Raw genomic sequence first — 17,352 nt, forward strand, 5'->3', positions numbered from 1 at the left:
GTTTTGAAGTGGCACATCTGTAGGTGTAAAGTGCTCATGTGGCATATATTCACTTACAAAATATCCAAATGCTTGCAGACATTTTCACGATTTCTTTCATAAATAGCAGATCTACAATCTTCTATATGTTATATATTTCATCTGTTAAATCATAAAAACAATGCTTAAAGCAGTTCAAAGCAGGTCTAAATGCCTTGGTTCAATAAATGTGAAGATTCAAATCATATTGTCTGTCTTTATTTTTATATTTTCACATTTTGGGAAATGTAAGGTAATTTTGAACAAGATGTAGCCTTACAGTATATCAGCATACACATAATTTAAAATGTACATGCAGATTACCATTAGGTTGTTGGATGATCAGGATCAATATTGATTCCGAACATGATTCAGTATAATCAATTTATAAATTAAATCAGTGTTCGATTCCTGATGTTGATTCAACATAAAATCAACTAAAATGTGCATGCAGATTACCATTTAGATGATGGTTGAATCAATGTTGATTCCTAATGTTGATTCAACATTAAATCAACTAAAATGTGCATGCAGATTACCATTTAGATGATGGTTGAATCAATATTGATTCATAACGTTGATTCAACATAAAATCAACTAAAATCAGCATGCAGAATACCATTTAGATGATGGTTGAATCAATACTGATTCATAACGTTGATTCAACATAAAATCAGCGTGCAGAATACCATTTGGATGATGGTTGAATCAACGTTGATATAGTGTTAGTTAGTGGTTGAAACACAAACGTTGAATCAACAAAGATTAGGGTTGCGATTTCAGTACAGTTTCAACGTTGAGATCGAACGTTGATTCAACCGTTATGGCCGCCTATTTTTCAACGTTGATTCACCCATATTTTGCTATCTGGGTATGGTATTTAAAAAATGGAATGCCAAAGAGTAAACATAAGTAGTCTCCTAATCTGTATGCAAACACACACACACACACACACACACACACACACACACACACACACACACACACACACACACACACACACACACGCACACGCACACATACACATACACACATCAATTGTAATTGGACTAATTATGTACTGTCCAATCTGAGCTGAAACACTCTCACACACTCTCTCTCAATGTGTTGTAATTTGCAATGTAATTTCACCCTCTATGTCCATCGTTCAATGAACTGAGGGAGAAATTACATTACAAACAATGTCTGTACAAATTGTACTAAACTACAGTGTTGTGTTGAGTGTTTGCATGCAGCATAAACCAGTCGTTCTCAAACTACAGCAAACTACACTGAAAACTACTGGTACTACCCAAGGACCCCCACATTGATATCTATTTGGCCGCGGAAACTAGACGAACATGTTAGTGAGGGACTAGTGGAGAAGAGATCCAGTAGAACTAAGACAAGTCGTGTTATTCTTCTCGCTATTTTCACAATATTTTACTGAGGAACCGAGTCAAACAAAATGTAATGCCTCAACTCCTACAATACCAATGCTGGGGGGTTTCCAGTTCAATAGGATTATTTTGGGGGTCCCCAGTTCAAATAGGATCATTTTGAGGGGTTGCTGCCTGAAAAAGTTTGAGAACCACTGGATTGGTTGATTGGTAATGGAAGGGGTGGAGTCTGTAGAGTATATAAGTACTGTGGTTGGTTGATTGGTAATGGAAGGGGTGGAGTCTTTAGACTATAATAAGTACTGCGGTTGGTTGATTGGTAATGGAAGGGGTGGAGTCTTTAGACTATAATAAGTACTGCGGTTGGTTGATTGGTAATGGGAGGGTGGAGTCTGTAGAGTATATAAGTACTGTGGTTGGTTGATTGGTAATGGGAGGGTGGAGTCTGTAGAGTATATAAGTACTGTGGTTGGTTGATTGGTAATGGGAGGGTGGAGTCTGTAGAGTATATAAGTACTGTGGTTGGTTGATTGGTAATGGGAGGGTGGAGTCTGTAGAGTATATAAGTACTGTGGTTGGTTGATTGGTAATGGGAGGGTGGAGTCTGTAGAGTATATAAGTACTGTGGTTGGTTGATTGGTAATGGGAGGGTGGAGTCTGTAGAGTATATAAGGAAACAGCTCAGTAGGAGTGTAGGATGTCATGGGGAGAGGATGTCACTCTGCATCTCCATTCATCTAAGTTTTTTGTTTGATTTTTGCGTTTTCTTCAGATGTACCTTTTCTTTTCTTTTTTGCAATGTTTGTTATCGTGGCCTGGATCAAATTTATATAATCTCTTTGTTTCTGCCATCCTGCCTCTTGGTCATTTTTTTTTGTTTACATTTGTCACGGTTTTTACTGACTTCGTGACAATAAACAATAACAACATAATGTAATGTTTTTGGACGTGAGCTCAGAACTGAATTTGCATAAATCCTTGTGAGAAGATGGGATGATATAAGAATGTGTGTGTGTGTGTGTGTGTGTGTGTGTGTGTGTGTGTGTGTGTGTGTGTGTGTGTGTGTGTGTGTGTGTGTGTGTGTGTGTGTGTGTGTGTGTGTGTGTGTGTGTGTGTGTGTGCGCATGTGTGTGTTTGTGTATGTGTATGTGTGTGCGTGTGTGTGCGTGCGCATGTGTGTGTGTGTGTGTGTGTGTGTGTGTGTGTGTGTGTGTGTGTGTGTGTGTGTGTGTGTGTGTGTGTGTGTGTGTGTGTGTGTGTGTGTGTGTGTGTGTGTGTGTGTGTGTGTTCACGGCCGAGTGCTTCACAGACGTTTTGTTCAGAAGAAACAGTGTCTCTGTGTGATGAATTATTAATGCTCACTAGATTTACTGTGCATAGAGAGAGAGAGAGGGTAGAGAGAGGGAGAAAGAGGAAGAGAGAGAGAGAGAGAGAGAGAGAAGGGCAGAGAGACATAGGGGAAATGGAGAGCCATAAACCATAGGAAACAAGGCCTAGTGTGACATGTAAAGAACTACTCTCACATACCTGTAGCTTCCTGGTAATCTGCTCAGTGCGTATCCACACTGAGCAGATAAAGTAACTAATTACATTTACTCAAGTGCTGTACTTAACTCATTCACTGCCAGACTGATTTCTGGCTGTGTTTTTTCGCCCACTGCCAGCGATTTTCGTTTTTCTTAACCATTTCAACTGGTCACAGAAAATGTATATCCATTATGATCCATCGTCCGGCCGTTTGTAAAACACACAGGTTATCAGTGTGCGTCGCCCATCCAACCGTGACCGCCCCTTGCCTTGTAACAGCATGTTGAATAATACCATGTCTCGCCAAAAATCCTTAACATGAGTTAAGTAATCTTGAGACCTGGAACGCATCTGTATCACTTCTTGATTTGAGCTTAAAAGCCTTATTTTACACTTTGGCTATTCAAAAATAGCAGATCTACAAGCTCGTAGCGCGGCACTAGGTGCCGCGCTACGAGCTTGTAGATCTGCTATTTTTGAAAAATCGTGAACATGTGTGCACATCTTTGAATATATATTGTTTAAAGAAAAAAATTTTAACTCTATTCTTTGCTTTTGGGGGGTCCCTGGAACAAAATATTTTGAGATGGGAGGTCCGCAGCCAAATACATATAATATTGGGGGTCCTTCACACGAAAAAGTTTGAGCACCACTGATATAGAAACATACTTTTTTTTAAAGAATACTGTTGGGATTTAGAAGACATTTGTAGAATCGGCTTCAGGTCTTAATGGGTTAAGTCATCTTGTCATTGTGCCTTCAAAGTACACCAGAGTCACACATAGAGCTGTAAAAAAAGAACAAAGAAAGAAAGAAATAAGTCAGCATTTTGTTTCTACCTAATGCGTGCAGTTTTCATATAATTCAGCACTACTGTACTGTATGTGTTTCAAGTTTCAGCCCCTGGCTGTCTTTTTGAAGTCAGTATGGCCCTCTGGAAAAGAAAGAATAGAAAAGGGTACTAGGTGCTCATGGACAGCGTTTCTCAAAGTGGGTGTCGTGTCACCCTAGGGTGCCGTGACAAAAGTCCAGGGGTGCCGCAGAATACTTTGATATTTAGAGTTAATCCATATCACTCATCAGATCACAACGTGTCGCGAGACTCGCGATGTGAAACATTGTGAGCTTGTAGATCTGCTACTTTCAAAAGATGTTTATATACATTTTATTCATTTGAAAACATTCTGCATAATGAGTACTTTCTACTTTTGGTACATTTTGATACCAATACTCTTACATGAGTACATTTTGAATTATAGACTTTTATTTGTAACAGAGTATTTCTACATAGCAGTATTGTTACTTTTAGTACAAAATGTCAGTACTTTTTCCACCACTGACGGACATAGACTCCAGCGCTCTTTCTGATACTGACAATAAGCCTCTGACCTACTAGTACGACTACTTAGTACACAATACTACACAATACTACACAATACTACACAATACTACACAATACTACACAATACTACACAATACTACACAAGCACAGTGTGGGTTAAGGTTATGGCTATGGCTTGGTGAGTGTAACACAGTCAGCACAAATGGTCCTCACAAGTAATCTAAACCTGTGTGTGTGTGTGTGTGTGTGTGTGTGTGTGTGTGTGTGTGTGTGTGTGTGTGTGTGTGTGTGTGTGTGTGTGTGTGTGTGTGTGTGTGTGTGTGTGTGTGTGTGTGTGTGTGTGTGTGTGTGTGTGTGTGTGTGTGTGTTTGCACGTGCGCGCGACATATATAAAAGGGAAATGAAGATGAACAAAAATAGAGGAAGTGGGTGAGGAAACTAAGGATTTGTGAATTGCAAACAGCACACACACACGCGCGCGCGCACGCGCACACACACACACACACACACACACACACACACACACACACACACACACACACACACACACACACACACACACACACACACACACACACACACTCTCTTTCCATCTGTTGTGCACACCAGCCGATGCACATCCAGTGTCTCTCGTCCACAAAGACGTGTGTGCACAGCACATGCACTTATAGATGAAAAGGAAATATTGATTAAAATGTCTCCCAATGCCGCAGCAGTTTCAGAATGAACCCTTTGATCTCTGGTGTCACGAAGCAGCAGCCTCTCTCTGTGTGTGTGTGTGTGTGTGTGTGTGTGTGTGTGTGTGTGTGTGTGTGTGTGTGTGTGTGTGTGTGTGTGTGTGTGTGTGTGTGTGTGTGTGTGTGTGTGTGTGTGTGTGTGTGTGTGTTTGTGCGTGCACTCTCGGTTCCGTGCTATGAGCTTGTATATCTGCTAATTTTATAAAAGCCAAATAAATCTTAAAATGACACAGACATGTTCCCGTTCTTAATGGGTTAAAGGTGTTATGACATACAAAAAAAAGGGGTAATCAGGCTTAGCTAATATTTTGATGAAGTCTGGGGTATATTTTATATTACCCCCCTCCTCTTTATAATGCTAAGGCTCTTTCCACCACAGAGAGAAGTGTCTGGTCTCTCCCTGCCTACACGTCTCCCCTCGCTCGCTCCACTGAACCAGCAAATAGTTTTACATGAAAAAAAATCTAAATCTGAAAAATTAATAATATATTTTTTGAAAAATATTGAAAATATTTTGAATATTTATTTTCACTCAAGTCTTCTCTTCTTGATTACGTTGTACTGGGAGCTGACCAGTAAAACCAAAACCAAAACCAAACTTTGTTCATGTCAAGGACCACCCAAAATGTTCCAGAAGCAAAAATTTGAGTTAAAAATGTTAAAAAAATATATATATTCAAACATTTGCACACATTTTCATGATTAAAAAAAAAAATAGCAGATCTACAAGCTCATAGCGCGGCACTCGGTGCGGCGCTGTGAGCTTGTGTATCTGCTATTTTTGAATAGCCAAAGTGTAAAATAATGCTTTTACACACACACACAAACCACTTCTTATAGTTTCTTTGGGTCTTGTCAGATGTCAGGGAGTTGTTTTTGATGAACAAGGTTTCCACCTGACAGCAACGATATGATCTTACACATTGACCTGGTTTGATCTCTCTCTCTCTCTCTCTCTCTCTCTCTCTCTCTCTCTCTCTCTCTCTCTCTCTCTCTCTCTCTCTCTCTCTCTCTCTCTTTTTGATTTATTTGATTTGATGTATTTGATTTGCACAACATTTTTTTTATATGCATGTAGAAACCTATGATAAAGGGTATAGGACAACTGATACAACTGATACAAAAAGTAATAAGATTGAAAATAAGGTATTTGATGCTGCGGGTAGATCATTTATGTAAATTAGAAATAGCAGTGGGCTCTCTCTCTCTCTCTCTCTCTCTCTCTCAGAGAGAGAGAGAGAGAGAGAGAGAGAGAGAGAGAGAGAGAGAGATGGCAAGGACAGAAGAGTGTGTGTTTGGCGTGCGTGAGAGAGAGAGAGGTTAGTTTAAAATGCCAGGAGAAGACAGTGTGCAGTGAATAAAAAAGCTCTTTATGTCCAGTTGAGTGATTTAGAGGATTATCCCTTTTTACAAAGGTCAACGGCGCTCTCTGGACACCAGCCATGAAAAAAGCAAAGTTTAAAAAGCCACTGGGCTCTCACTATACGCTATACGCCCATACGCTCACCAACACAGGCGTGACAGATCATCGCCAAAGCCAAATAATTTGCACTGAGCCGTTTGAAAGCAAAACAAACAGAGAACCGTGACATTAGAGATTATATACAGCCCTGAGCCCTGAGACGCGTGCTGGCATTCTAACCATGTGGTGGTCAGAGTCAGTGGCGTGCACATACATTTCGAGGGGCAGGTGCTCAAGTAAATTATACTTTTTTTTGTTTACTTGGTCTGCTCTCTTTTCCCTCTACACCTATACCTCTTTGCTAAAAGAGGTATAGCCAAAAATAGCAGATCTACAAGCCCACAACGCCTCGCGCTGCGAGCTTGTAGATCTGCTATTTTTGGCTAAAGTTCTCCTCAGAAAATGGATCCTAGGTTTCGAGTGGTTATGGTAAAAAGAAAAATCATATCACATAAAGATTTGGCGGACCCCCTGTAGTAACTCTGAGGACCCCCTAGGGGTCCCGGACCCCCTGTTGAAGACCCCTGCTGTAAACTGAAAAGGGCACTGCTGGTCAAGAGGGCAAAGGGCAGGTGCTCTAGCACCACCTAGAGTCTATCTGTGCACGTCCCTGGTCAGAGTACTCAACCACAGTTACTCCATGCATTCAAAGTAAAGATCAGGGGTCTTCAACCTTTTCAGGCCAAGGACCCCCCCTAACTGAGAGAGATATGAAGCAGGGACCCCCGCTATATACTGTATAACATTGTGTTGCAGATTAAAGCTTTCCATAGATGTTGGTTTCATAATGTTAATGTGTATTTTCAGACATTTAGCGACTTAAACCGTCAATACTCAGTAAACTTTCACTCTGTACTTGGTCTGCTCTTTTTTCCCCTCTTTTCCGAAAATAGCCGATCTACAAGCTCACAACGCTTCGCAGCGCGAGGCGTTGTGAGCTTGTAGATCGGCTATTTTCGGCTAAAGTTGTCCTTTATAGAATAGGGATGCTAGGGTTCAAGTGGTTAATGTGAAAAACAATGATGCTATCGCACAGAGATTTGGCGGACCCCCTGTAGCAACTCTGAGGACCCCCTAGGGGTCCCGGACCCCCTGTTGAAGACCGCTGGTATAGATACTCCCATGGGTCAAATATTACTCCACTTTCGCTACGGGTGAAAGTTGCTCTGGCAAATTTGTACTTGAGTTAAAGCCATCTCAGGAATGCTCCCCCCTTACATTTGTTCTACAGTATGTTGGATCCTTGAAAATCAAATCACTTCCATCTTTAGGTCATTTCAGGGACATGATTTCCAACATTTTTGTTCAGGATTGTAACTGCTTTATTTAATTTAAAGGTAGGGTAAGTGATTCTCTTTGGTTAAAATAATTGTTAAATAGCTCTATATTCTGATAGTACTCATTGCTACAGAGTGTTTGTTCAGTAAAAGGAGTCTCCTTGTCTCTCCAGCTCTTTATAAAACAGAAAATGCATTTTCGTTTCAGTTTCATTTCCAATTTTATCCAATCAGGATAGAGAACTCAATCAGGATATAGATTAAACAATTAAACAAGTGAAATTGGAAGTGGTGACACTAAGAAATGAGCAGACAAAATTGGAACTGGAACACCATAAAAATGAAGCTTAAAAATGGGTACTTTCTCCTGATTGGCTGAGATTTTGACACCTACCGGAAAATGTATTTTCTGTTTAGAGCTGGAGAGACGGGGAGACTCCTGTTACTGTACAAACACTCTATAGCAATGATTACTATCAGAATATAGTGCTTTAACCTTTTAACAAAATACTTTTTGTTTTAACCAAAAAATATCACTTACCCTACCTTTAATTATTGAATTTTGGTAGATCTGTTCTAGTTCTTTGAGTATTTTATTTTATTTGAGTGCTTTCTGTATTCTGATTCATGTATCTTATGTTGTTGTATGTCTATTCCTGTTGATTACTGTGTTCTGTATCTCGGCTACATTGAAAATGAGGGCCAGCCCCTCAACGGTACTCCGAGCTGAAATAAAGGTTATGATGATGATGATGATGAAAGTTCTGGAACACTCACTTTTTGCCATATCCAGATTGCAATCTGATTTGTTTTATGAAGTCTGAACAGAAAAAAGTCATGTGAAATCCTTTTTTTACAAATCCGACTTGAGACACATTCAGAGATGATTTCAAATAAAAGACGTACTCAAGTAAAGTAAAAAATACCTCAAAATTTTACTTAAGTACAGTACTTGAGTAAATGTACTTAGTTACTTTACACCACTGCCTCCCAGAATAGGCATGCTGAGGTTCAAGTGGTTCATGTACGGAGGTGAGATAATAATAATAATACAAATGATTTATATGGCGCTCTTCTAAATACTCAAAGTCGCTTTACAGTTTAATATAAAAACTACTTTATTAGAAAGAACTAATGCTTTCACATGCAGTCAGCCTGATCCTTCTATGAGGACTAATTATGAAGGGGGAAAAAAACAAGTGTTAATCAATAATTGACCACCTTCTCCTTGACTTTTGACCAGCAGATTGCACCATAATACGTCAGATATTGAGTTAGAGATGTAATGAATGATGTTTTGTGTGGCCTGCATGGCGTTGTGAATTTGATGATAATTGAGTCATACGCAAACATGTGTCCTGATCAATACAGTGGCTTTGACCTGTATGGTTTATTTATTTCTCCTCTATATCCTCTCATCCTCTCCCTCGAAGAGCATCAATCTTCATCACATCAAATCCCTCTCGAAACATTAACCCATGAAGACCGGGAAAGCATCTGTCATTTTAGATTTTAACCACTTTAACCATTATACTTTGGCTATTCAATATGATCTTGTAGATCTTGTTTTTGCAAATATTTGAATATACGTTTTATAAAGGGAACATTTTTAACTCAAATCTTTGCTTCTGGAGATTCTACAAAGGTGTTGTTTTTTGAAAAAAAAAAGTATGTTGCTGTAATGCTCAAACTTTTTCATGTCAAGGACCCCCTAAATTATATGTATTTGGCCACGGACCACCCCCCCCCCCCCCCATCTCAAAATGTGTTGTTCCAGGGACCCCCCATAAGCAAAGATTTGAGTTAAAAATGTTCGCTTTAAAAATATATATATATTCAAAGATTTGTGCTCATTTTTCACAATTAAAAAAACAATAGCAGATCTACAAGCTCATAGCGCGGCACTTGGTGCCGCGCTATGAGCTTGTAGATCTGCTATTTTTGAATAGCAAAGACATCTAAAATGACACAGATGCGTTCCCGGTCTTAATGGGTTAATGCAAGGGAAATGTAATGTATAGCACATTTCATACACAGAGGCAAATCAATGTTTTTGACATGAAACATAAAAAAGATATGAAAGGCATTTGCAAAGCATAACAAATAGGGAAATAAAGTAATCAAATGGGCTTTGAAAAAAGTCTTAGCGAACTAGCTTGGTATGCAGAGTATACAAAGAGAGATTGAATCAAATAGAATATTGTTTTATTTGGTAGGGAGGTTCTCTATTACCACAGGATATTCAACGGATCAATTTTCATGTGTTGCTTTTATGATCACGCTTTGTTTCTTCATTCAGAATTCAAAATCAAACGCATCGATCAAACCCTCCTCGGAATATACGCTTTTAACCCCTTCAATCCGGGAACGCATCTGTGTCATTTTAGATTTCTTTAAAAAATAGTAGATATACAAGTTAAAAATAGTAGATATACAAGCTCATAGCGTGGCATTGAGTGCCATGCTATGAGCTTGTAGATCTGCTATTTTTAGTAAATCTTGATTTATTTTTGCAAATATTTGATTTTTTTTTTTTTTAAAGCGTGTAACTTAAATCTTTGCTTCTGGGGGGTCCCTGGAACAGAACATTTTGAGATGGGGGTCCATGGCCAAATACATATCTAATAATGTTTTCTAAATCCTAACAGTATGTTGCTATATCAGTGGTGCTCCAACTGTTCCATGTCAAGGACCCCCACAATTATATGCATTTGGCCGTGGACCCCCATCTCAAAATATGTTGTTCCAGGGACCCCCCCCAGAAGCACATATCGGAGTTGAAATGTTCACTTAAAACACATATATTCAAAGATTTGCACACATTTTCCACGATTTTACACAAAATAGCCAAAGAAATCTTAAAATGACACAGATGTGTTCCTGGTCTTAATGGGTTAAAGTTGAAAGTACATAGTGGGTTTTCCCATCAGCTTGCATTGGCAGTACAATCCAATACATTGGCAGTACAATCCAATACATTGGCAGTACAATCCAATACATTGGCAGTACAATCCAATACATTGGCTCTACTGCAGATTTCCATATGGTTTGAAAGAGTAAATCACATTGAATGAGTATGATAATACAATATAACTTATATAACTGGGGTGGCTGTATTGTGTCTCCCTGCTCTTCTATTGACACATTTAGATCCTGTGTCTAGGTGAGACATGACCTTTGAAACGATCCTGTTTCTGGTTTGAAATTAATTGTGTTCAATTACCGGTAGAAGAGGATTATTACATATAGTGCAGATTTAAATATAATCACTATCATGCTGGCCTTTATTAGAAATGTCCAACACATCCTTGACCTTAATCACTAAGGTAGCAATACCACAATGTAGATGACTCTGTTACAAGTAAAAGGCCAGTAGGCAAGTTTGGTCATTTCAAACAAGATTATTGTCTCCGCCAGGCCGAAAGGCATGGCGAGAGAGTATGTTTTACCCCCTGTCCGTCCGTGTGTCCGTCCGTCCGTCCGTCCGTGTGTCCGTCCTGTCCGTCCGTTAGCAGCTAATCTCTGGCACCGTTGGCCCGGCCGCTGCGAAGCTGTGCACACACACTCCCTGGATGCCAAGTCAGAACCTCTGGCCCACATTTTTCAGATTGGCCTGTTATAGCGCCACCAGGAGGCCGATATGTGCAAAACACATTTATTGATACTGCTCCTACAGATTTTGTCCAAACATCACACAAATCGGTACACAGTATCTCTATAGTCATGTGATCAACACGGATTCATCCGATTTCCCATATTCCATCCTGATTGCCTAAGATTGGCTTCCAAAGTTTGCAGGATTGGTCCGTTTTGAACAAAATGCCTCAAATCATGAACGCAGCTTGCGATTTCCTTGAAATTTCACACGCACATTTCTATTAGGCCGAGGAAGAAATGCCACCCTTTTCACATTGACCTGTTATAGCGCCACCAGCAGGTCTAATTTTGCAAAACACATTTTTGGAACAAAATGCCTCAAATCATGAATGCAGTGTCCGATTGCAGTGAAAAGCCCTTGAACAAATGGCACCCTTTTCACATTGGCCTATTATAGCGCCATCAGGAGGCCACAATAACGTACCTGACCTGGCGGAGACCTGTGCTCCGAGGAACACTTTTTCTAGTTATTTATTTATTTTGCAAGAACAATCAGCATGCTAGAGAAAAGGCTGTCCTTGGAATCTTATGGTGTAACACATTCATTTGCCGCACCTGTGCGACATCATGGCAGTGATTGAGAGAAGACAGAGAGGTTCTCCTTTTAGTACAGTCATGGAAGTATTCTCTTGATGTTTTTTTATTTATTGGTGAAAGGAGGAGAAGTCAACGCAATTAGCCTCGGTGAAGCCCATCACAGCTCCACCTCCACAACACTGGTCACTCCGGTAGGCTTACTTTTGATTTGATTTGATTTGATTTTGGTACAAGATGTACAGTACAAGTATTACGACCCACCGGGTCAAGGGGAGTAGGAACGCAACAAGGCAAGATGGTTCAAGACAAACTTAAGCTTTCATTTTCAAACATGATAAATTGTGGCATACAATCAGTGCAAATATATATAAAGTGAGGTGCTACTTGTGCGTAATATGAATAGGGCTGGACAGGAACCAAATCAAAGAACTAAATAAAACAAGCAATACTTCCTATAACCACTAGGGAACCCCCAGACGCTGGCTACCTGAATAATACACTCCAAAGAAAACAATAAAGAACTTACCCTATACCTGACTACTCTAGTCTGAACTGTGCCAACACAAAAATACAAGGTACTGGAACCTGCCCTCTGAGGTGTTAACACATTAAAGAAGAAATGTAATAGTAGTTATAATACTTGCCCTGGATAACACATTTAGCACGTCAATGTACTGTAAGTAGCAACCGGTACAAAGAGAATGGAATGATAAGGCACATTTGAGGACCCGCTAGGGGTCCGGGACCCCTAGCGGGTCCTCAGAGTTACTACAGGGGGTCCGCCAAATCTTTGTGTGATATCATTATTTATTTTTACCATAACCACTTGAACCCTAGCATCCCTTTTCTGAGGAGAACTTTGGCCAAAAATAGCCGATCTACAAGCCCACAACTTGTAGATTGTAGATCGGCTATTTTTGGCTGAGAGGTATAGGTGTAGAAGGAGAAAAGAGCAGATCAAGTAAACAAAAAAAGTATAATGTGAAACACAATTTTATACAATATAGAGTAGGGGGTCCCTGCTTCATCTCTCTCTCAGCTAGGGGGTCCTTGGCCTGAAAACGTTGAAGACCCGGCTTTAAAATGTGTGTTTGCTTCATGAAGGGTTCTTCACACACACACACACGCACGCACGCACGCACGCACGCACACACACACACACACACACACACACACACACACACACACACACACACACACACACACACACACACACACACGGTTCAGTGGACGGTGATCAGAAGCCGTGACCTCGCCGTCGCCCCCCTCTGACATTTGATGGCACAACGCTCAGCGAGTTGATATTCTGCTGTTCAGCGTGGCGGCGTGTGATTGGTCCTGAAGGGCAGCCAGGTCTCAGTTGTCACGGCGATATAAGACAAAACACATTAACCTCCCCGATGACACACCCCCCCCCCTGACATTTAACATGACTGAGTCATCCACAGGGCTCACACGCAAGCACACACACACACACACACACACATACACACACACACACTCACACTCACACTCACACACACACACACACACACACACACACACACACACACACACACACACACACACACACACACACACACACACACACACACACAGTGGTGTAAAGTACAGTACTTGAGTACAGGAATTTTTACTTTACTGGAGTATTTTCCACTTTCAATCACTTTTACTTCTACTCCACTACATCTCAGAGGTACATAGTGTACTTTTACTCCACTACAATGATTTGACAGCTTTAGTTACTATAGTTACTTTGTAGATTTTGATTATTATTACAAAACATACATTAACCACTTTAGCCCTATTTATATTTCGGCCATTTGAAAATAGCCCATCTACAAATTCACAATGCGTCGCGATCCGACGCATTGTGAGCTTGTAGATCTGCTATTTTCAAAAAATATATATACATTAGGAACTTGTGAAATGGGATATTGTGCACAACGATGAAAAGTAGTGTATTGTAGTGGATTCATCTACCAAATAAGTCCCCTGTCCTGACTCATCCTGTATGATTGGTCGAATGGGGACGTCATCTACGTAGAGCCTGGCTATTGACTTCCGCTCCACTTTAATGACCGTGACATTTACACCCTTTACGGCCACGTTGTAAATACACGCTGTAGGGTGGGGGGTTATCGCTGACCACGAGGAGATACGAGGTGATTGGTTGAGCTTATTGACAAATCAATGATATCGCATCATCATGTATTCAGACAGGCTCGTTAACAGGTGATGCCTTACAGTAAGTGTGTGTACGTGACACACGGGCAAAAAAAACTTGCATTTTCCGAGCATGTTTATTTTAACGATCAATCGATTGATTGTGTTCCGGCTTGGGTCAGTGGAACCAACATGGTATACTTAAAGTTCTTAACAGTAAACAGAATCGAAGCTTGAAATAAAAAAGACAATATATATTAAATTCAAAATGTCATCGCAATCGCAATATTAGCCAGAACAATTTGAATGTAATTAGAATTGTTTTCCCCAATCGTTCATCTCTGGTCTGTATGTGTGCCTGCATACAGTTAAAGTTTGAGGATATACAGCTGTGTGTGAGTCAGGGTGTGTGCTGAGGTCATAGCTCCATCATATTCCACCTGACTTTTACACAGAGCGTGTCTCCAGGCTTTACATAAATCTCTCTTTAACCCGTAAACCTCCTGCCCGACGTTCACATCTCTGCCATCATGAGCCTTTTTACGGCTCACACTCTGTAGAAGGTTAATGTGATTCTATATGACCGGGCTCTGTGTCAGGCTCCAGCTGGCAGCCGACGGGGGCCGCAGGCTCCCAAAGAGGCTTGAGCTCTGAGGATTTTTTTGTTCCATCAGCAATTTGGTAACTTAACACAGCCTGGGCTTCCCAAACTTTAACCCATTTAGACCGGGAACGCATCTCTGTCATTTGAAGATTTTATTTGGGCTATTCAAAAAAATAGCAGATCTACAAGCTTGTAGACCTGCTATTTGTTTTCATTTTTTGTGAAAATGTGTGCAAATATTTGAATATATATTTTTAAAATCAAACGTTTGTAACTTAAATCTTTGCTTCTGGGGGATTCTACAAATCTCTTCTAAATCCTAACAGTTTTCTGAATGAACTTATGTCTCTATAATATCAGTGGTTGTCAAACTTTTTCATGTCAAGGACCCCCAAAATGATTTGGCCGTGGACCCCCATCTCAAAATATGTTGTTCCAGGGACCCCCAGAAACAAAGATTTGAGTACAAAATGTTCGGTTTAAAAATATACATTCAAAGATTTGCAAACATTTTCGCAATTCAAAATCTACAAGCTCTATCTACAAATCTACAAGCTCATAGTGCGGCACTCGGTGCCGTGCTATGACCTCTGCTATTTGTTATAAAATATGGATAAAGTGTTTACACAGATGCGTTCCCGTCTTATTGGGTTAACACAGGCTGGGCTTCCCAAACTTTTAAGGATGCGTGATTTGGAAAGGTACGGGAGCGGTCGACAAACCCCGCCCCTGGACCGTTTCCATTGGCTGAATCACACCGTAGCCTTGTTGTGTGTTATGCCGCCCGACCGTTTACAGGATGTATATTGTCGCAGTCCGGCAGAAACCTCTTATCTCCATATTTGAACTTGTTGTGTTTTTTTTTTTCTTAAATTAACGCCCTACTTGATTTTACGACATCGTCACTCAAGAGCATCAAAAGTAACAAATCTACAAGCTCGAAACGCGGAGCAAATACTTTTCTTATCGTTTCTGCACTTCGGTCCTGGTCTGTCACGGGAGGTTTTCACATCACTATATTGGCCACATCAGATCACTATGGTTACTCAAGAGTTTTTATACGGTGAGCAACCAATCACACTCCGTATTTGGGCATAACGGTCAACCCACGATTCTATATTTGGACGTGAATGAACATGGTTGGCTTAGGGTTCCATATATGGTCATGGGTTGAGGCCTTAGGGACAGGTGTCATGGACCGAGTCATGAGACTGGTGTCATGAACTGACTCCGATAGATTGGACGTCATATATTATACCATAGGATGTTCTGAAAATTAAGCTTTCATTCAGAAATGTTACTTAACGTGACGAGTTTGGTTGTTTCTGAAGCTTTACTGTTTTTTAGATTTCCCTTTTTTCTTCCTTTTTTAAGATGCTTCTACGGACATTATGGTGCAGATTGGTAGTTCCACGGCCTTTGGAGAGGAAATGCGTCAGTTTGTTTGCCCCGTCCAATGGTTCAAAACCTTCCAATCTTTCAAAGCCTTCCAACGGTTCAAAACCTGGCCAGCATCACACGTATGCATCTCAACCTTGGACTTCCTCAGCCATGGCTACGACACCAGTGACCCTTCGAAGGAACTGTAATTTAAACATTCAAAACTCAAGGCAATACTACGTAAGATACATTACACACACTTTTCATGGGTCGCAATGTCAGCTAATGACCTCATTAGCTGACCGTGGGATGTTTCTCAAATGTACACAAAGTGTGCAGAGAACAAGGAGGTGTCTGTATTCGACAAATGTTGCGAAAACCGCTTTAAAGTCGGGTTTGAAAGCGGATGCGCTCCCCGGTAAAAGGATCCCAAAAGAACCTCGGACCAAACAGCCGTCGAGAACCAATCAGCCTTTTCAGGTCGAGGACAAGGACATGTTGCAGTGCATAGCGTTTGCAACAGCCGATCAGTACCATTTTCCGAGCCTTTGCCAACACATGATAGCCCACGGTTTTCACAAAGTTGATTTGCCCAGAGATGCTTCAAATGTACTGGTAATGAGCACAGACATGGCGGCAAAGGCGAATGACGGCGCACTGATATTCTTCTTCAGGGAAGGCTCAACGGTATTCTGGAATGTCAAAGAGAAAACCACAAAGACAGTGATGAGAATGTTGAAGCGCCACGAGATCCAGCCCTATGAGGTAGCATTGGTCCAGTGGGAGAATGAAGAGATAAGCTACAACATCGGAGAGGGAAATTCAAAGCTTGAGCGCGGCAATTTCCTCCTGAACGGCAAGATGGATCGAGACGACGACGACGCTGTGTTGGATAAGTTTGCGTTCTCAAACGCGCTCTCTCTATCGGTGAAGCTTGCCATGTGGGAGATATCCGTGGATAACTTTTTCGAGTCGATTCGATCGGTCCCAGAGACGCTGAAAGCTGGTAAAAACATCACGTCGTCTCGGGCAGAGGTCCTGCAGAAGATAGGGGAACTGTTTTCTCTGAGACTCCGCGTGAACATGAGCTCCGACCTGCTCATCGCACCCGATTTCTACTGGGACCGAGAGAACCTGGAGCGTCTCTACAACGAGACGTGCCGCTTCCTCAGCATCGACCGCAGGGTGAGGGTCGTGAACGAGAAACTTCAGCATTGCGCGGAGCTGGCAGACCTCATGCGGAACCACCTCGCCGAGAAACACAGC

At 41.0% G+C, this 17,352-nt stretch overlaps 2 protein-coding genes across 2 annotated transcripts in view; both read left to right on the plus strand.

Moving 5' to 3' along the window:
- LOC311036847 (CD209 antigen-like protein D) overlaps positions 1–17,352 on the plus strand; it is a 580,951-nt gene that overhangs the window by 261,349 nt on the left and 302,250 nt on the right. The gene's annotated exons all lie outside the window — the stretch shown is intronic.
- Positions 16,396–17,352, plus strand: part of LOC311036906 (required for meiotic nuclear division protein 1 homolog) — a gene marked incomplete at both ends in the record, with an annotated part of 1,032 nt that continues 75 nt past the window's right edge. The window contains one exon of the mRNA XM_084045916.1: positions 16,396–17,352. This exon is cut by the window's right edge and continues 75 nt beyond it. Coding sequence (XP_083902042.1) covers positions 16,396–17,352 — 957 coding nt within the window.

This window comes from Gymnoscopelus microlampas (genome assembly GCF_963454915.1).
Source record: "Gymnoscopelus microlampas genome assembly, chromosome: 20".
Taxonomy (NCBI): Eukaryota; Metazoa; Chordata; class Actinopteri; order Myctophiformes; family Myctophidae; genus Gymnoscopelus; species Gymnoscopelus microlampas.